Source organism: Rhinolophus ferrumequinum, chromosome 11 (genome assembly GCF_004115265.2).
Source record: "Rhinolophus ferrumequinum isolate MPI-CBG mRhiFer1 chromosome 11, mRhiFer1_v1.p, whole genome shotgun sequence".
NCBI classification, from domain to species: Eukaryota; Metazoa; Chordata; class Mammalia; order Chiroptera; family Rhinolophidae; genus Rhinolophus; species Rhinolophus ferrumequinum.
Genome location: NC_046294.1, coordinates 5,983,477 through 6,005,654, shown reverse-complemented (window position 1 = coordinate 6,005,654; position 22,178 = coordinate 5,983,477). Strand labels below are relative to the sequence as shown.

Genomic DNA, 22,178 nt, shown 5'->3' with positions numbered 1-22,178 from the left:
AAACCCTGACACGGTTGAGCCCCCACCCACCAGACTAGGAAAGCGAAGCCTAAAGAGATCAACCAGACAAGGTCCCCACGGCCACCTGGAAGCTTGGACTGGCTCACGCCAGGACATCACACTGTCTTCCCAGGAAATGTGTGGAAATACAAGAAAAGAGAGTTCTGGAAACATCTGGAAAAGCCAAAGTCCTCAGAGGGTGGTACAGGGGTAAAGAGGGTCAAGGGCGTCGGAGTCGAGCTCCTGCCACAGAACTGCCAGGTGTGCTTGTTCCTGTTAAGCCACTGCTGTCTTAAATATTCCTGTTAAACCTGGAGAAAGGGAGGGAGGGCACCGAGAGTGGGTCAGGACATTCCAAACCCACAGGAGCTGTGACATGAACTCCCAACAGCCACCCCCCTGCACACCCTGACCTCCTCCCTACAGTCCCAGTTTTCCAAGGTAGTGATCTTAGTAAGACACTCATCCTGTCCTCACCACCTCAGCTCCATCCAGTCCAGCCGGCTCCTGCCTGGCCCCCTCCCTGCCTCCCCCGCCTCTGGGGGGGACTCCAGGTAACAGGCCCAGGCGCCTCCTCCTCCCCACGCGCAGCGGGTGAGTTGCTGAAGGAACCCAGGAGAACTGGTAGAACTTGTGTCCCTTTTGCCAGAGGCACAAACGAACCTGCCAGCGGTAATAACAGGGCAAGGAGCGGACCCACCTGAGACTCAGGGAAGAGGAGGGCAGGCTTGCCGCCAATGGCCCCGTGCCAGAGTCCCTGCCATAGGGGCCTTACTCAGAAGCAAGAGGGGCCCTTGGAGAATATAGAGGGGTTCTCTACATTCCTGCCATGACAGACCCGACTAGTACTTCCTCCCTCCCTAGCAAGATGATTCCCCTCTAACACTAACATCCCTGATACTCTTTTCCACCATTGTCCTGGGATTCCAAGACGTTCATGTCAGGATTTTCTGAAGCATTATGCAGGAGCCTCTGAGGATGCACCTTGACACCCCAGGCAGCAACTGGAATAAGGGGAGGAGGAGATGAGGTTCTGGAGGTCGGGGCAGGAGGGATGGGAGCCGCCCTTACAGGCTTGGTGCCTAGGTGGGCAGGACTGGAGGACCCTGGTTTCCCTCAGGAGGCCAGGGTGCTTCTGGGGGTGAGCACTGAACGAAGAGCCCTCTATAAATTCTGCTTTGTTTGGGGGGGATTTTTAAAGAGGAAGTAGAGGAAAAAAAGAAAGCATCCGTGGTCTGGGTGGGAGAGGAGGGGAAAATCAATATGAACCTAAATTCAAAATAGTGCGTTCAAATGTGATGTTAACATGAGTTTTTGACATCAAAAACTAAAATGTTAGCCTTAATATAAAGAGTTCTCACAAATCAATAAGAAAAAAATACACACCATTAAAAACTGGCAAATAATGTGGATGAGCTACTCATGAAAGAGCTTATATGAATCATAAAAAATTCAACATTCATAATCAAAGAAGTGAAAATTAAAATCGGATATAGATAGAAGTCTATCATAAAGCATTATAATAATGAAAAAATAGGAACAATCTAAATGTTTAGCTCTAGAGTACCATTAAAAATTCTAAGGAAATCTTATGTAGCCATTAAATATGTTATCATAAAAACATTTACTAACCAAAAAGTGTTTACATACATTAAGTATAAAAGCAGGTCCTAAAACATTGTTATGGGTGGGCACATTTTTTATTTTTGTAACACAGGCAAGTCCACGTATACATCATAAAGGTTACAGAAGACTAAATATCACAGTGTTCACAAAACTTATTACTCGACGGTGGAATTGTGACTTTTATTTTCTTGAGTTTGTTTGTCTCTATTTTGTACTTTTTCTATAATGATCCCATATTGCTTTTGGAATGAAAATAAACCTTGGTGACTTTGAAAGTCCTTGGCAGAGGAAACGTAAGAATCACATGCTTTATGTATACACTCTTCACCAAGAAGTGGAGATTCTTCTCCTACTTGATCATAGAAGTGGGGTGAGGGACGGCTGAGGTCTGAGGTCACCTGGGGTGCAGCGACAGGGGTCAGGAGAGAGATCCAGGAATCCCAACCCTGATGTTGCTCTGAAATCTACAGGGGGGCCATAACCTTGCCTAGAAAGCACAGAGGACTGAGAGTCAGAGGACGTGTGTGACTCTTAGGTCTACCAGTTAACACTAAGGAAGATGCTTTATCTTCCTGAAACCGTGTCTATACTTGGGAAGTAACTGTAACACCGAATTATTGTGAGGATCAAATAAGATAAATATTTGCTTTGCAAGGTCTAAAGCCCTAAACAAATGTTAGATGTTGTAGTTAATAACATTCATCTCTGGTTCAACCTTAGCAAGAAAGGTGGCCAGCTGCTGCAGCCAAGTTTGTACTGGCTGATGAGAGTTCTGGATGTGCTGGAGATCGGGGAAGTTTTCCCCATGCAGTTCAGGCCGTCTTGGATTTCCTGGCCCATGGTAATAGAGTATAAAAATAAAGACAAGATAGACTTACTCTGAGCTCAGAGAAAGGTGTTTGGGGACTTTGTGGCTACTCTTTGAGGGAAGAATATACAGCCCGTGATGACGAACCCCTGGTTAGTCACGTACTGGGCTCTGGGAAGGAGGAGAAAATCGTACGAAATGCAGAGGTCTGTGACCCGTTTCACCTATATTTGTTTACTGATGTTTTGGCAAAATGCTTGGGGGTTGAGTTGGGTGGACCAAGGATGCCAGAGCTTGTCATCTAAGGAGACTGGGAGAGGCTAGGTGGTGGTTCTGGTTAGATGGGTCCCCACCCTGCACGAGATGGGGGAAGTCATGGCTTCTGGGTGGAGGCGGTAGGCACGCTCATGAATCACGAGCCCCTCTCATTCATCCCCAGTTAGCTGCTTTTTACAGTACCACTCACGGTTTTCACGCAGGATGACTTCAAACGTCCTCAAAGAGTCTGCATCCCTCTAGATGAAAGGGATGTACTGATCATGCGACAAGCTTTCTAAGTACTGACCATGGTGGAGACTCATTCTGGACTACACATCTCCAAGTCCATCCATCCATCAGAAGAGAGACATCGTTTCCACTCTTTTTCCTGTTTTGCACTTTCTGGGCTGCCCCTCCCACCTTCCCTTATCGTTACCTCCTTTTCTGCCTTGGATCATTTTAATCGCTCTTCTTCTCCTTGTTTCTCAGTTTCCCTCTCCTTCTCCTCATGCCCACTCTCTGGTTCTAGATCCATCCAGTATCTTCCTCTGGGCACTTCATGTCACAGGCACCTGCCACTCAGAGCCACCCGATGCCAGGGTGACCTGAGCTAGAGTACAGAGGAGGCGGGGCCGACGGCAGGACGGCACTGGTCAGCACCTGGGGATGGCCCCTTCCTGCCAGGGCACCTCAGCTTTGACATCCGGGGCTTCATTCCTCGTTTCTTCACTAGTCCCTTCCTCAATTACCCAACAAGTCTTGTCAAATCTTTTTGTCACTGTTTTTCTCCTAATTCTCCTGCCAACCCTACTTCCCTGGCCGCCAGCCCCTGCCTCTGCTGCGGGAGGCCTGATTGAGCTACACCGTGCTGGTGCTGACACGTCCTGGACTGAGCGCGCTCCAGGGGTGGTTTCGCCTGGTGAACAGAGATGCAGCACCTCCTGGTCCTCATGGGCAGAGGGGAGAGAAGCCGTGTGCTCAGCTCAGCTGCCTCCTTCCCATTCTAGGCTCTTCTAGACTCTTCTGTTAATCTCCGCCATCCAGCCAAGTACCAGAACAGGAGCTTTTTCTGTCTCCTTCATTCCTTAGGACCTTACCCCACTATGTTTTTTCTAATCTGAATCTCATTTCGAAATCTTCTGCCCAAGGGGTTTCCCAACACCTCTCAGCTTTGAATCAACCTGCTGTTTACAGCACACCCAGAGCAGGAATATAGACGTCAGGGGGGACCGGATCTGACACTACGCCCTGAAAATACTCTGTGTCATTGGAGTGGTGGCACCTGGACAAACAAATCTCTTCCCTCTTTATCTTCCATGAAGGAAGAAACCAAGTAGGCTCCAAGCTGAAAACAAGGATTGGCTGGAGGGCAGATACCAACTTGGCCATATTCTTCCTCTGGGGAGATGTCTGAGGGGGCGCTATAACTGTTGTAGGTCTAGCCGGTACCGGGGTGATCTCCAAGCAGCCCACGGAATTCTCTGCCCCCCCAAAGTGTTCAGTCCCTCTCGGGAGGGGGGGCCATGCCACAGGACTATGCCTCTTAGTTCCCCGCTCATGGCTTCACAGGGTAGATTTCTGGCCATAGGGACCCTGAGCCAGGAGACCCATAGAGAAGTGGGTCAATGTTTTTTTTAACAAAGGAAACCGGGTTGTTTTCTGCATACAAAGGTGACCCACCACCTACCTTGGTAACCTGAGAGCTCTCTCACCAGCAGAGGGTACAGTCCCTGCTCGAGCGGAAGCTGAAGGACCAGTTTAGAGTAGAAATGGCAATTTGGGTCTCTGCATCATGTTCTAGCCAACAAGACATTTCACCTTGCTTTTTATTTTACAAGTCTATCCAAAGACCCAGTTCTACATCTAAGTCCCAGAGAGCCAATCCCTTGTCCAAACGAGCAGAGCGCAACATAGAAGTCAGGCCAGCTCTGAGGCTCTCGTCACCCTCTCATTGAGGAGAACGCTATGGACGAGAACAAAGCCTTTCTCTCTGCTCCTATAATTTGAGGAGAGAAAACAGCTGATGCCACAGCTAGCTCCTGCTCTTGGCACTTGGTGTCACTATTGCTTCACCTTGACATAGTTCAAAGCCTTCAACTGACTGGCCATGCTCATCACAGAGGAGACTTTCTCTCCTCCCTTGCAGCCCCACTACACACACACACACACACACACACACACACACACACACGCGCGCGAATGACAAGGCAAGACCCCAGCTCTCCGGGAGAAAGGGGGAGTGTCCAGGCAGAACTATTGACAGGAGTGCCACACGGTGAGTGGCAGGAAGAAGGGCCTCATCTTCCCTGAGTAAGTCCTGGGTGGAACCTGGGCTCCTGGAATTGTTGGTTGTTGACTTCAGCAACACGTTCTTAAAACTCAGGATTGCTCAGAAGACAACCCAATAGAACAAACATGCACACACAAACATTAAGAGTCACTTGACATCACATGGGCAAATTTTGATGGCAGAAACACAGAAATTATCCATTTATAGTTGCGAGGGTTGCTGTCTCTCTGCTTTTCAACATGGTCACCAAGCCTTCGTCCATCCCCGGTGCAGGAGTTCATAACTTTTTTCTGCCAAGAATACCTTTTGGCAACCAAATGAGTGTTACACTCCCTTGTACTTAGTCTAATTAATTAGCATAATTGAACTTCTCCTCCTGTCATGTTCTATGGCCTCCACTCCATCTTCAGTCTCTCTCGCCTTCTGCTCTGTGTCCCTTTCCTCACTCAAACAACTGCCAGGCTCCTCTCAACAAGGATTTTATGAGCTCCCGCTGGACTCTGGGCTCACTCCAGAGTCTCCTTCAGCAAACTCCCCGCCTCCTCACATTGTCTCTAGAAGATTCCTTTGTCCTTGAGGCTCTCTTGAGGGTGACTAACCCTCAAGGGTATAGTGATGTCCTCTGGGGCAGAGGCCTAATATTTTTCTCCTAAGAAATCCAACTCCTTTACCACCTCCTAGGGAAGGTGCTTCAGGGCGACGTTTGACAAACCCGAGTAGCACAGGCTGAGTGATGAGCCCTCACCCAAGAAGAGCTGGTGTGGAAAGGGTCGCCTGCCCGAGCCACAGCCGTCCCTCCGCCACACTGCATGTCACACCATCACCAGCCTACAAAGCACAATATCTAGCTTACACAGCCCATGGTCACCTGGATGTCCCCTGATCCCTGGCTGTCTAACTGGCTGTCCTGAGCAAGGTCTCCAGGAAGGTGGAGCTTCCCTCTGCCTTCCTGTCAGAATTCTGATGCCTCGATGCACCAGGGAGCAGGGTTCATCACTTCCCTGCTGCCTCATCTTGGACAACATCTTGTAAACGTGCATCAGAGGAAACAATCTTTTCATTCTACCTCTTATTAGTTCCTGGAACAGGGGCAGGAACTATGCAGCCCAGCAAGTCACGCTGGAGATGACTGACAGCTCGCATGATGAGGACACACAAGAGGCTGAATATCATTTATCCTACTTCTGGAGATAAGAGTGTGAATGCCCAGGTCAGGAACGAGCAAGTCTGACCAACAGTGCCACAGTGCTGCCTCCATAGCATCTCCTTCTTCCTCTCAGGAGCCTCCCCAGGGGAGCAGCTGAAAGTCTTGGACTGTGGGGATTTGTGAACCGCTCCCAGTGTAATAGCCAGCCAGGTCGCACTCTTCCTGAAGGCATTCAAAGTACTTTATGACCATTATCTCACTGATCTTACCCAAGCCAAGGAAGGGAAGAAAGAAGGAAAGGGCAGAAGTCTTCTCATTTCATCACAACAGAAGTGAATGGGGAGAGGGAGACTTTAGGTGGATTAGCCGCAATTCAACCAGAAAGTCAATGAAGAAGCACAAACTCAAAAACCCTGACCCTGGCCCCAGGGCCATTCCAAAAGATAGGCTGAATTTGACCCCTCTTGATAGGATACCAAGGTACAAATCCCCCCTGCCCTGCCTTACCCAAACTTTGTAAATAACAGAGACGCTCACTAGAGTAATTAGAAGAAAAAACTGTCAGCTAAGTGTTTGAGGAGGTGTGGCTGGAAGCATTCTGTGTGTTTTCCCTAAAGCCAGACGTGTAGACAGTCAAAAAGACGAGTTTAATGAGCTTGTAAATTTGGAGTGACTCTTCACATCTTACAGTGAGGTCTAGGGTTCAACTATTTTACCTTTGAAATCAAAGAGGCTGCTAGTGGGTATTCATCCGGGAACACTTCCTCCAGAGGCGACTCCGCATTTCTTACTCATAGTTTATCCTCTGCCAAGGTAACTGACCAAAACAATTCAGCCCCCAGTGTTTTGCAGAGAGAGATTACAGTTCTTGGTATGCAAAGATATTTTCTTATGTTTTATCTCTGTCCTTCCCTCTTTAGTCTGCTACCTGAAATACCTCTTACACGCTGCTGGTACCCTGCAGGAACCTGCACACGCCTCATAAGAGATGGGTACTTGTCCTGGTTAACTCCTACAAATTCACCAGGTTCTCTCATGCTCAAGTTCAAAGCATTCTAATCTCAGTAATCATTGTTTGCTAGAGTGCTTTTCTAGCCTTTTCTAGCTACAGTATTTCTAAACATTAATTTAATTGAACTTAAAAGATATTGTACACAACGCGCCACAATTTGGCAAACAAATAATGTACACAATGTCTTGCTGACAGGGTAAGGCCAACGCAGGAAGCCCCGCTGTCAGCAATATTGTCCTACATACGACTACAGATTCAAAACAGCCACAGGGGCTCCCGTGAGCCACACGTGGGTGACATCATTCATTTGGGGCTTCGCTACCCTAGCTGGATCTAAGGGTGCTTTCCCTTTCCAGTCTGTTTGTCCTTTAGGACTAATATTTGGAATGCCACGGCAATATTTTACTCTTTCTGATCCAGGCCAGCCTGGAGACTAAGATAGAACAAGCCTACTGCTGAATACTTTGTCACCACTTTTTCCAGAGCTCCAAGCCAGCTTTGTGAATATGCAGGGCTATACATGACCTTGCTGTGCTACACCATGGAACTACCTATTAAACAGACAGACAGACAGACAACCTTATAACTAGGGCAACTACAGATACTCGGACGTAAGCCCTTGGTTCCGTTCCTTTCTCTCCAAGATGAGAGTATGCAGAGGGGATTTCTCACTGATAATAACGCAGCAATGTTCCCCTCACACCCCAGGTGGCCTCCTTCGTCCACAGCCACCCTGCATTGCCCAGACTCTGGCTTTTGCCCCAATAGCCTGCGCCTCCTAGTACGTGAGCTTTTGTTTTGCAGACTCTCATTCTCATGGGTTTCCCTGTGCTTCTGAGGATATAACCAAGACAAAAGAGAAATCCTAATCCTCTGTAAGCTGATTGATGGGGTAAAAAGATAAAGGAGTCTTGGAAAAACCATCATAACATCCTAAGAATTCATGGTGCAGAAGTTCCTTATGCCACTCTCCCGCCCGCCCCAACCAGTAGGAGACACAGACCCACCCTCGCCCAGGCTGATAGAGCGCAACCAGATAGACATCAATGAGCTGTGTTATCTCCCTCCCAACTGAATCCGTGCCCAAGCAGCTACCTCCCAGGGCTCCTCAGAGACAGCACCAAATACAGATCGCTTCTGGGGGTGATAGTGCCCTTCGGGAAGCCGAGCATCACCCTGAGAGTGCTGCCCCAATCCCTCTCTGCCTTTGGCAGGTACAGAGGGAGGACTCAGGAAAGAGGGGTGTCCCGGGATGTAGCAGCCGGGTCCGAATGAGGAACAGTGCCCGGCGGGCAAGGAGAAGGCCTAAGCAATGAAGGAGCTGCCTGACATGCTGCCGCACAGGTCTCAGCTGGAAGGCTGAGCCAGAAACTGAATGATGAAACAGAAACACATTCTTAATGGTGATCAAACTCTCAGATTAGGTCGGCTTGCTTTCTTTTCTCAAAAATTCATCTCTGTAGCATGTTTTGCTCTGGGCATGTGAAACTTTTGCTTTCTCTCTTCTTCTTTAGTACTCGTCCAGAGGCAAGAAAAGGGAGAAGCACTGGTTTCTGAGTGGATGCCAGGTTAGGTCATGCGTGGAGGGACCGTTCTTCTTACACATATCAAATCTCACCCTTAAATGTGTCGATCTGACACTCACTGAGGGTTTTTGAAGAAGGAACCGCAGCAGTGAGGAGCTGTGAAAGGTAGTCTCTGCCTGTGGAAGCTTTTCTGGGACTGATCAGGCCAGCATGGCTACACCTGGCTTTATGCACCTGCCCTAAGAGAGTCTGCACGAGGTCAGATTTTTCTAAATAGAAGCCTCAGCCCTTACTGACTCACCGGGTAATCAGACACTTTATTTTCATTTAAGACTCATCTCTCAGTGGTAACAGCTTTTGATAGTTGGCCTCCGTTTTTTTCTCTCCTACTTAAGTGTTCCAGAAGGGTTTCATATTTAAATAAGCCCAAGGATGAATCTCTGGTAAAGTGAAGACTATTTCTGCAAAGCGAGTAAGTCTTCCCAAATTCGTTTGCCTCAGGGAGACTGGCATAAATAATTTTTTCTAGAGTTGGTCTCCATTTGTACATCCCATTTGCTTTTCATCTTTGATTTTTTTTTATTACCAAAGAAGAGGTTTGCCACCTAAACTGCAAACAAGTAAATAACTAATTTCTGTCTTGCTGCATCAAAAATTCTTTAAGGTCCTACAAATACAAGTACGTAATGATTACCAAAGGACCTGTATTGTAAGGAAAGAGGAATCGGAAACACTAACTGGCGCAGGGAGCTCTGGGGAATGCCAGCTCTGCTTCCCTGCCTGGTAAGGTCAGTCCTAAGGAAATATCTCCTGTCATACCGACAGGCCTCGCCAGTGACCCCATCTTCAGAACTGAGAATTGGTGGCAGTCTGATTCGTGACCTGGCAAAGCGGCAGTGTGTCCCCTGTCTCAGAAATTGAGATTGTTCCAGAAAATGAAAGCCCCATGGCGGCCTCAAGAGTCTCAGTCATTTCATCTCTCAATTCTCTCCCCAGCCCACTCTCCTCAGACGCCCAGAATTTATTACATTGATTAAAGCAGATGTTCAAACAGTCCTCCAAACGAACCTATCCACAATTTTCATTTTCATTTCCTCCACCAAATCAGTCTCCCCTTTTAAAAAGAACATGTCGGCAGTAAACGGACACAACTTTGTCTACTGATTCAGGCAGGAGGTGTTACTGCTCTGTATCAAACTGGCTCTTTCCAGATTAAAAAGCAATTATTCCAAAAGAAGAATTTCTGGTTAAAATTAAACCATAGTCCAGAAGCTATTAGAACCTGGACTTTGGACAACTGCCAAAGAGGACAGCTCTGGGCTGTGCCTGAGACAAAAAGGAAGGAAACTCACTAGAAGGAAGAAATCTGAAACAAATGATCATATAAAAAAAATTAAGTAAAATGCTAGAACCTGTTCAACCACCCTACTTCAGTTAGACGGCACTTTTTAACAACATTAGGAAAGCGAAACTAGCTGTGGGTGGGGTGGAAATGCTGCCAGGTCATCTTGTCTAAAGAAACCCGACGATTGAGCCTACATGAGGGACGTGCAGTGGTGGTACCACGGTGGCACTATGTGGCCTCCAGGGGGACGCTAGCAGATTTTGTGGCTCCCTGTCCCGGGGCTGTACCTATGTTTTGGTGACCACTAGCTCATCACTTGAGGTGACTTGGGTTACTAGCCCGGATTTGTTATTTCACAGCGTGATTAAGACACAATCATCTAGGAAAACACAGATGGGAACATTAGTATGCACGAAAAGGCTGGAGGGAGCTGAGAGCTTGCTGGGTCATGAGTCTCAGTGGGGGGGAGGGGGACGGGAGGCAGGCGGAGAGGTCTCTGGGAGGTCCCTCGAGGTGACTCTGAGGCCAGCCTAGCACTGCCCTCTCCTGGGAAGCTGGGAGCACACCCTGTGGGCAGGGTGGCTGTAGACCAAGCCAGCGCGTGCGTGCGGGTCTTCTTCCAACCAGGTGCGCCACTGCCCCCTACTGGACAAAATGCTTTTCAGCTTTACTAGACATGGCTAAAGAGAAATACTAGATAGGAGCCCCGTCAGGTGACTTTAAACAAGGCACGACCTTCTAAGTCTCAGTTTCCACATCTTCAAATGGGAGCGATGGTAACAACGTCTGTCCTTGCATACTTCAGAGGGTTGTTATTAGAAGAAAATGAATGAAGTACAGTTTTTCTCTTTGCCTGCCGTCCTACTTTCCGCCCTAACACAATCCAGGTCACTTTCCAGAGGTGAGCTTTCTCTCCTGTGTCCCTGAACTAAGAGCACAATTATAAAACTATACGTAGTCATGTTATTTGAAGCTTTAAAAGCTAGTGGCTTCTCACTTCTAGGAGTTGCTTTAATAATGTCATAAGCGTTTTAAACGTAATTTTCAAAGTATTTTTGCTTACAAGTATTTTATCATAATTTAAATCATTTTTCTGGTAATGATATGTTCAGCGTCTAAACCCCCCACTAGATTATGAGTCCCCTAAAGCAGGGACCTGTGTGTCCTCTGTCACCGTTGTATCCCCCATACCTACCTCGCATGGTGCCTACTGCCACGGTAAATGCTCAATAGTTATCTGTTGAATAAACACATGGAGGAAACATAGGTTTCTCCTTTCTTGGTGAAGGCAGGCCAGAAACAGAAAGGGCAAAGTCAGATATAGAGGGGAAAATCCTTTTTGAAGAGCGGTAACAAACTAATGTTAAAAATGAAAGTGCAGGGTGATGAAAAAGTTTTGAAATGAGAGAGCGGTCGTGCACAACAGTGTGAATACACTAAATGTCACTGGATTGTACACTTTCAAATGGCTAATTATATATTATGTGAATTTCACCTCAATCAGAGAGAAAATGAAAGGGCAGAATTTTATAATATAATCATTATAGTCTATGATGATTTACATACTCTACAAATACTTGATGAAGTCAACATAAAGAGAATAACTTCTATCCTTGCTTGATGGTTTACATACATATTTCCACATAAATGATTTCATTTGTTCCTCCCAACAAGCCATGGACTTGCAGACGAGGAGAATGAGGAGTGCAGATGTTTAGTTAGTGACTTCCTATTTCTCAAATAGGCCGGGATCATTCCCCACTCGGAGGCTCTGTCCTGCTGCCCCCTGCCTGGAACGGACGTCCTCCAACAGCTACTTCTCCCTCATCTCCTCTGGGCACTGCTCCGCAGTTACCTCATTAAAAAGGCTTTCCCCAACAACCATCTAAAAGGGCACACACACACACACACACACACACACATTTCTGTCACTCTTTCTTCCTTACCCTGCTTGGCTTTTCTTCAGAATTCTTAGCTCATATTACATATTGATGCCATTTTTCTGTCTCCTTCCACGATAGCATAAGCTCTCCAGGAGATCAGGGAGATTTGTCAGTTTGTTCCCTGTTCTAATCCTGACATCCGGAATAGTGCCTGGCAAATAATAGGTGCTTATTAAATATTTGTTAAATGAATGAATAAGTAGTAGAATTTTACCATGTACTTGGCTGGATCTTTTGGAGAGCCTTAGGTTTTTTAGGCCACACCACAAAAATGGAATTATAATTGGGACAGAGATAAAATACCAGTTATTAATGTACTGTAACAAAGTGCTACCTTGTCTACAAATGAGTGTTCCTCTTGTCCCCAAGGGCAGGGCACCTGTCTGTTGTACCCCTGGCTCTCAGCATGGGGCAACCCCACAGTATTCGGCATTCGTCTGTATGATATCAATAAGAAACAGTGGATTCTGAGTGACACAGACACAGACAGAATTGGCCACAAAACACATCCGGGTCCCACCCTAGGTGTTCACATCGGGGGTGGGGACTCTGAGGAGGAGAGGAAGAAGGAAGAAAAATGTGCTGGGAGGGGGTCAGAGTCCAAGGAGCAGGAGAGTGTGGCCTTGTAAGTCTGGTGGATACTGAGTAAAAATGGCTCCGAGACCACATTGAGCTGCAATAATTCTAGCTCCCAGGGGAAAGCTGGCAGGGCTGGCCTCTTGAGAGTTAGGTCAGTGCAGTCTGACAGGATGATGACCCTTGCATGATGGACAGGGAACCTCTGAGACCCAGTGGCCATCTCAGACTAGTGCCCAGTGGCCTCAGAAATTTATGCCCAGAAGCAGCAGCCACCTTCCTCTAGTTCCTAAATCAGGGGGCCAAGCATGATGGAAAACTGTCTGGTGTCCCAGGAATCCAGATGAGGAATCAAACTCCTGAAGCTCTGGTATCAGCTCTATTTCTTGCACCTGTTTGAACCTCTGTCTCTAAGTGCAATTTACAAATTGCAAACAAATTCACACCAGCATAAAATTCATTATGTCCAATCTGGCAAGGGAGACTGTTATATTTTAAATGTAACAAAATATTTAATATGGACAAATACCTGCTTGCCATCCTGTGCCTTACATTTTAACTTAATGGTACAGCAACAGGTTTTCAACCTTTAATAAATCATAAAACTTTAAAAATGTTCTGAAACTGAATTTCTACAAAGAATTCCGAGCTGTATAGGCTATGGTCCACACACAAACACACAGATATGTATTTTCTCCAAAAGCTTCCTTATAAAACGCCCAAAGTACACAGCTCAAAATTCAAGCCAATTATTAATTACAAAACAAAATAAACAGAAAAAAAATCACAGCATAATTCGTATAGCTGCCACTATTTTTGCCATTTTTCATGGTATGATTGATATTTCATTTTAATTGGTGCAGGTTTCGGCAACTATAACCATTCACCTTTGTCCCTAACAACCAGTATGTAACCCTCCTCCCTGTGGGCACTCAAGCATGGTTAGGTATTTAGTTTTTCTCAATTCCCACAACATGAAGGGAAACAAAAAAGAAAGCAAAACACGTTGTTGTTTTTATCTTATACTGTATTCCCTGAAGTTCAAGAAGAGTATTTAGCCATCAGTGGAGGCCTGGGCTTGACATGAAATGAAATACCCAAGCGCAGCCTGGCATTAAACTGGACCAGCTTGTTGTTGAGAGAGGCAAACTTGGGTACTGGTGGAGGTGGGCAGGGACCCCAGGCAGGCTGGCAGGCTCTGGCCAACTGGGGAGCAAAGGACCCATCTGAAAGGAACGCAGATAGGTAGCAAGAACCAAGAAGGTATTTGAACAAAAGCCAACATGTCACTTTTAATACATCCTGTTGCAAGAAACAGGGCCCTTTGGGAATACGCAAAGAAAGAATAGGATAACAAAAATACATAAAATCACTCAGGAGTCCAGATTCCCTGAAATGTGTGATTTCGATTAATTTTAAGTTCTAGCTACCTAGATGATTGAAAATATCTGTACTTACAAGTTGGTTGCCATCTGTCACGGCATCTTGATCTTTACTTTTTCTTTCCGTAGTCTCAGTGGAATGCATCTGATATCCCAGGAGAAAGGGTAATCCAGTCAAAGGGGAAGTCCGGTGATTTGGTTCATAATTCATATACTGTGCAGTGCAATCTGAGAGACCCACACAACTGCAAACTGTCCATCTTGACCTCATGGCTGTGCAGGCCTCTTCCAAGAGAGGCAATGATTTCTCGGTGCTCAGAAAATCACCAGAGTAGGCTAAGGAGTGGATGACCTTGGGAAGGCAGAGATCTGGGAAAGAAAATAAACATCATTGTTTTTTGGCATTTATGGTCTTAAAACACTTGCCATTGAAGCATTCATCCAACAAGCATTCACTGAGTGAATGGAAGGTTTGTTGCACAGACTCATGGCCCAACCTCCAGGTAGGGTCGGAAACCTTGCTTTGGCAGGCAAGAAAACCGAGTCGTGGGGCTTGTCTAGTAAGAACAGAGGAGGCCATCGATCAGAGTGGTTTCCAGTGTGGCTCTGGGGTCACGCTGCCTGGGCTCAGGGCCTGGTCCTGGAAGTTTCTAGTTCGTAGAGTTGATAGAGTTCCTATCTCAAAGACTTGTTGGGAAGATTAAATGATAGAGAACATGTAAAGTGCTTGTTCATGGTACCTATGAAATAAATTATTCTGATCATTGCAAGAATTCAGTAAATGATAGTTAGCTATCATTTGTCAAAAAGATCCTACTACTAGACTTGAGCCTTCTGTAGCTTATCTTTACAACTCTGCCCGCACCCAACATCTCTATTTTATTGTCTAACCACGAGATCAGAGTTCTCAGAGAATGAGCAAGCTATAAACTTCTGATCAATAAATAAGTAGAAATATGGAGACAAGGAAAAGGAAATGGGCCACATACACAGAACATCTGGTCATGTACAATGGCTCAAGCGTAAAAACAGATCTGGACTCTATGGCCACGCTTGAAGGGAGAAAACAAAGGGCATGCCTTCAAACTGCTGAGGGAAAATTCTATACCTAGACAAAACTCAAGTATGGAATAAAGGCATTTTTAGGCATTTGAGGCTTTAAAACATGTGATATTCTAAGGAATAGCAATTCCTCAATAGATGTTAAATAGTATTGAGACAAGTAAAATCACTGAATGTAATGGATTGTTTCATTCCACAAATACATGCTGAGTGCCTACTATGTGTTGGTTAGACAGTGGACTAGAACAGGTAACCCAACACACACATTGAGCTTGTATTCTAGTGGAGGAGAGACAGATAATGAACAACTACAGAAGGAAGACTCTAAGTCAGAGAGTGATGAGTGCTACAGAAAAAGAGCCCTTAGCCCCAACTTCCAGTATACAAGAACTACAGCAGAGAGAAGAACAGACTAATGACACCATCTGGACACAATCAGATAAATCCAGAATGTTGGACATCTACCAGAACACCGGCCTAAAGTTCTTTAAAAAGTCAAGTTGTTAAAAATGAAAGAAGAAGGAAAATTAATGTAGATTAAAAAGTTACAATTATATTCAACATGTGAGCCCTGATTGGATCATGGGCCAAGGACAACAAGTTATAAAAGATATTTTTGGGACAAGGAAGGACATTTGACTATAGATTGACTATTAGATGATTTAAGGGAATTATTCTTTATTAAATTAAAATTTAAAAGTACATAAAACTAAAAAAATTTACTTAGGTGTTATGGATATGTAGGAGAATATCTTTATTCTTAGGAGATACATGCTGAAGTATACAGAGATAAAGCAAACAGAGCAAACTGTTATCAACTGTTGAATCTATAATAGGCAGAGACTATTTCATTGTTCATTGTTCTAATCTTTCAACATTTCTGTGTATATTAAAATGTCCAATGTAAGAAGTTGGATAAAGCAACAACATGGATGGGCCTAGAGGATATTATGCTAAGTGAAATAAGTCAGACTGAGAAAGACAAATACCATATGATTTCACTTACATGTGGAATCTAAAGAATAGAATAAACGAGCAAACAAAACAGAAATAGACTCAGAGATACAGAGAAAAAACTGATGGTTGCTAGATGGGAGGCAGGTTGGGGGATGGGAGAGAAGGTGAAGGGATAAGAAAGTATAAATTGGTAGTCATAAAATAGTCACAGGGATGTGAAATACTGTATGGGGAATATAATCAATAATGTTGTAAAGACTATATAGGGTACCAGATGGGTACTGAACTTATTCTACATTTAATATATATATAAAGTACAGCCAAAAAAAAAGTTGGGTAAAAAGGAATAGAAGAAAATTTTTAGGAAAAGTAAGCATGACAACTTTTTAGAGGAATTCTGCTATAAAATGAAGATATTAGTTTCCTAAGGCTGCTGTAACAAATTACCATCAACTATGTAGCTTAAAAGAACAGAAATTTAGGGTGGCCGGTTAGCTCAATGGTTAGAGTGTGGTGCTGATAACACCAAGGTCACCGCTTCGATCCCTGTATGGGCCACTGTGAGCTGCACCCTCCTTAAAAAAAGAAAAAGAACAGAAATTTATTCCTTCACAGTTATGAAGGCCGGAAGTCCAAAATAAGGTATTGGCAGAGGCCAGACTCCCTACAGAGGCTCTACGGAAGAATCCATTATTTGCCCTTCCAACTTCTGGTGGCTAGCTATCAGCATTCCTAGACTTGTGACTGTATTACTCCAGTCTCTGCTTCTGGGGTCACATTGCCTCCTCCCCTTCTGTGTGTCCGATCTCCTTCTCTCTCCCTCATATAAGGACATTTGTGATGGCATTTAGGACGCACCCTATCCAAAATAAGCTCTTCCTCGCAAGATCTTTAATTTCATCACATTTTTTTGCCATATAAGGTAATATCCACAGGTTCCTGGGATTAGGAAGTGAATATACCTTTGGGGGGCCACTTTTGTGTCTACCACAGGGAGCAAGAAAAATAAGACAGTACATAAAGAGAAATGTGGGTTGAAGACAGATTTTGTGGTTTTTCTTTAAAGATGTATAATAAGTGATTTAGTAGAATTGGTTGTATACTGTTGTAATAGAACAGGAGTACAGTTTATTTGTTCTTTATTTGCCACTTTCACAAGGAAAATTCTAAAGAAAATAGCAAGTTACCCTAAAGATGAAAATTAGGGTTACTCTTTGATAATTCAATTAAGAACAATCAAAATGTAATGGAGGAGACTTTTTGTCAAACATGGAAGATTGAACACACACATATGCTTATCTCTAAACCCCACCAGATGAAAATTAATGAATAAATATGGTAAAAAACCATAAGGACAAAGAGGACAGGTGAGCAGACAACAGCGGATCAGAGAGGTCAGCAAACTTTTAGAGATGGAGTGGGAATTAAGTTTTCAGGGTGCAGGAAGCTGGAACTTAAATGTTCAAAGAGGAGAATATAAACAAGAGTAATAGTTCACTCTACTCATCCCCCCAAAAGTTCAGGACCTGGAGGGACCAGGCACCTCCAGGTGGAAGGAGAAAGGCATGGAATCGAAAACAGGGAAATTGTTTAGAAGTCTGTATATAAAGCAATTAAACTCATAAATCCCCTCCAACCCTTTTTAGCCTGGCAACAACCCCGTGTAGAACACCAGGGGGTTTATTCTCTGGGGAAATCGAATCCACAAAACATACTCAGGGACATCAGGCACAGCTGAAGATAGTGGTGAGCACTGAGCTGAAAACAAAAGGACTGGGTGAAAATATACATGCTAAATGCTGGATCCACAACCCTATCCCCCCTGCCCTGCTGCCAGAACCTCAACAGTGGTGGCCATGCAAATATTCCCCAGATAAGACACTGGAGAATTCTTCCCTGGAGAAACTAGTCCCTGCAATGTGATCTACAGATTCTGACTTTTGAGGGTAGGTACCATTAAAAAACCTGCTTGCTCCAGTCACCTTAGAATGAAAACAATCATTTTACAAGCCCCATCTGTGCACATAGTTTCCAATTTGCTCTACTTCAGTGTCTTATTCTTAAATACAATAGACAATCAAAGATCCAGCATTTGAGGAAAACCTCCAACAACAACACACACACCAGAAAAGTGGGGGAGGAATTCAGACGAAACAATGTGAAAAACAGAAGAAAACATTAAAACCGGAAAATTCCTTGGAGAGCAAAGAGAACACGTCTATGAAACAAAAACAGAAAATTATATATATAAATTATATATATAATATATAAATTATAAATTTATAAATATAAGTATATAAATTTATATATAATATATAAATTATATATAAAAATTATATACATATGTATTTATGAGTTCTGACAATTAAGTTCGCGAACTCATCCTAGAAAAAGTGCTACATACCTCAGTGCTGAATATCACTATGGTCACCTTCGCAGTACTCCCCTTGGGAAGCTATGCACCAATGCCAGTGCCTAGTCCACCCTTCAAAGCAATTTTGGAACTCTTTTTCTGGAATGGCCATCAGGGCTGTCATTGTATTACCCTTGATGTCCTGAATGTCATAAAAATGTCTTCCTTTCAATATTTCCTTTATCTTCGGGTAAAGAAAGAAGTCTTTGGGGGCCAGATCAGGTGAGTAGGGAGGGTGTTCCAATACAGTTATTTGTTTACTGGCTAAAAACTCTCTCACAGACAGTGCCGTGTGAGCTGGTGCATTGTTGTGATGCAAGAGCCATGAATTATTGGTGAAAAGTTCAGGTCATTTAACTTTTTCATTCAGCCTTTTCAGCACTTGCAAATAGTAAACTTGGTTAACTATTTGTCCAGTTGGCACAAATTCATAATGAATAATCCCTCTGATATCAAAAAAGGTTAGCAACTTCATTGCAACAAGTTCACAAACTTAATTATCTTGTGTGTGTGTGTATACATACACACACACACACACACAAATAGTGCCAAAAAAATTTATACACATGACTTGTATTCATCTTTTGTTATCGGTATATATAGAGTATTACAATTTTAATACAGTTTTTTCCTTTCCTAAAATGTGTATACATTTTTTGGCACCTTCTGTGTGTGTGTGTGTGTGTGTGTGTGTGTGTGTGTATACACACAATCAGTGAACAAGAGCGTTAAAATACAAAATTCAATAGAAATGATAAGAAGATAAAGTGAAATTGTTCAAAGAGGGAGAAAGTAGGAAAAAAAGGTAGAGCTATAATTCAGGCTCCAATATCCTGTAGTAGAACCCCAGAAAGTGGGATGAGACTGCAGGCTGAGCCATGGAGTGGTAGAAAATATGTACTTTACATAGGGTAGAAAAGCAGGTCATATGCATAGAATATAAAAGAATAAGAGTAAGAATAAGAAGGAAGAGGAGGAGGAGGAGGAGGAGGAGGAGAAGAGGAAGAAGAAGTAGTTGAAGAACAACAACAAAATTGCACTTATAAAGAACAACACTCGGAAGTTAGAAGGTAGTGCAGCAATGCCTTTAAAATTCTAAGGGAAAAATATTTCCAACCTAGAATCCCATACCCAGCTAAACTATCAATCAATTATGAGAAGAATCAATATTTTTCAGACAGATAAATTGTCACAAAGTTTAACTTTCGTGGTCACTTTCTCTGGAAACTATTAGATGACGTTGTTGACCAAAATGAGCCTGTAAAACAAGAAAGAGGAAGATCTAAGATCCAGGCAGTAGGAGATCCAACACAGAAGGACAGAGAGAAATGTTAAGAAGCTCAGGAAAGCAGCTATGGAGCAAGCCTAGAATGCAGCCATCCTATATTAGACCCAAAGGACAAAGGACTCCAAGAAAGAAATTGCCAGGGAAAAAATTGAATTGATATCATTTCTATTAGGTTTGACTATATGAACAAAAATATTGCACAGGATTTACAGATCTTTTGGAGCCTTTAGGGAAAATTAGCAAAAGGTATGTAGAAAATTTAACAATTAAAAAAACATGTGGCTATTATAAATGTGTTATGACACTTATGTTGTATTATATGATGAAGTTTCTATTCCTCAGATATTTTACAGACTTTAAAAAGTACAGAGAGGAGAAAGGATTAAGTATTTCTTTCAGCCTAACTATCCATGACTGCTTTTTGCCACCTCTTACATCCCTATTAAAGAGACAAACAGGATGTAAAAGCCTATGTCTTGACATTGATGGCTTAGTGGGTACTAAGAGAGTCTTCTCTCTTACCTGGGATGAGAGTAGACGGTGGATGGCATGTGGAAGACATAAATGAAAGTCCCACAGGAGACAGAAACAAAGGGAAAAGTCCATGTGACTAGATGAAGAATTAAAAATCAAAGATGAAAACAATAATACAAATAATTGGGGCAATTCAAGTTTGATGGGGAGGTGAGGGGAACCTGTGGAAATGGTGATCATGGTGAAGTGATTAAAATAGTGGAGCCTACCAATTATTGTGGACACAATTTGGGGGCTAGTTAGAGGGATCAGTGAGGATAGTCTTGGCCTAGACCTATAGGGCCCACCAACAGGCCTGTCCCATTAGATTGTAAAGTTGACTACATGGGAGAGGAGGGTACAGAAATAATGAAGGAAATAACTTTAAAACCCAACAAACATAGTCACTATTATGGGATTTGGCTTCTTACTTTTTTCCTTCACTTTTCTTTTTTCTTGCTTTTGTCACTTCAGACCCCCTCGTTTACCTTCAAAATCCTCTTTCAGAAATTTTCTTTGCTCACCCCAGCCTGCAACTTCTTCCACAACCTTCATCTAGCCTTTATCCTACTGTCATTTTCCATTTTTCTCACTATGCAAACTAAATCCTTCTAGCCCATCCTAAATCCATTTCTTAAACATTTTCCTGTAAGCTCCTCCATCACAGCTCTTCTCCAAGAAACCAATATCCAATTTTCCTTTACCTAGCAACACATCATCAAATCTTCTCTTTTTCCTCAAAATGTTCCCATCTCCCTCTTTATGACTCGTCTTCGTTTCCTTTGGTCCTGGTCTCTGCCTTCATCCCTTGTAGCTCTTCATTCCCAGTCTCTTAGGCTCAGATGCTCCTCTTTCTTCTCTCATATTTACCCCTTTAGTGTCAATAATGTTCTGCTTGGCTCTAATTTCTCCTCTTGACTTGCAATATTTCCTCTGTCTGCTGCTCTTTCCTTCTTTAGGTTTAATCCTTCTTTTGCCTCATTCACCAATACCTTCATCTATAACCTCTTTCTCTTCCATAGAAACAGATTCATCAGTACTACTCACTCCACCCAAGACATCTTCTACCACTTTCTCAGCCCCTTCTAATTTTTCATCATTCCCTTCCATCCTTTCAAAAGGAATTTCCATCTCAGCATCAGTCATTTTATTACTTTCATTACCAGTAACTTCTACCACTCTTTCAATTTGCTCTTCATTTATGCTCCCCATTTTTGAACCCTTCAACTTCTCTCCACTAGTGCCCAGCTTCTGCCTACTGGGTCCAAGCTTCTTTGCACTTGACTGTATTTCATCTCCAGTAGATCTCAAATCTTCTTCACTAGTCCCCAGCTTCTCTTCCTTGAACACCAGCTCCTCTCCACTTGACCTCAGCTTCTCTCCACTTAGCTTCTTTTCAACCAACTTCTCTCCACTTGACCTCAGTTCATCTTTATTCTGCCCTAGTTTATATCCTCTGGATCTCATGTCCTCTCCACTGGTCCCCCCCCAAGTAAACCTCGACCTCTCTTTAAACCCAGACCCCCTCCTAGACCCCGTTGTAGTCCCTGCACTCTCGGATTCAGTCCCAATTTTGTTAAATTCTTGCTTTCCCACTTCCTTTGGGTTGTCTTTCCCCAAACCTGCTGAAGCCTGTAATGCATTTGCTGCACTCTGCTGTAGCTTCACACCCATCCTTCCCTGACTCAGGCCTGCCGTCTCTTTCAAGATCGTCTTTTTCACATCTTCCAGTCCCCAGTACTCAGACTCAATCTTCGGGTCCCACATTCTAGGTTTTTGTGTGTTTCTACCCAGGAGCTCTATTCTCTTCCCAATCACGATGAGCCCGTTCCAGGGCATCCACATTTTTTCTCGCAATATCTGTGCCCCTCTGCTTTCTGGCTGCAGTTTCAAAAACCCACTGACCCCAGCCTGGCCTTGGGCGCCGTGGCCGCGGGCCTTGTCGCGCCCCCTCGCAGCCGTGTGGCTTACTCCGCCGCTTCCTCTAGTCCCAGAGTGGAAATCTAAACGGAACCCCTTTCTCCATAGCCAT

At 44.0% G+C, this 22,178-nt stretch overlaps 1 protein-coding gene across 1 annotated transcript in view; it reads right to left on the bottom strand.

Moving 5' to 3' along the window:
• LOC117029865 (uncharacterized) overlaps positions 1 to 22,178 on the bottom strand; it is a 27,895-nt gene extending 5,717 nt beyond the window's left edge. The window contains 3 exon segments of the mRNA XM_033119127.1: positions 13,990 to 14,282; positions 20,156 to 22,106; positions 22,108 to 22,178. Of these exon segments, the coding sequence (XP_032975018.1) occupies positions 21,125 to 22,106; positions 22,108 to 22,178 (1,053 nt within the window). The 3' untranslated portion in view covers positions 13,990 to 14,282; positions 20,156 to 21,124.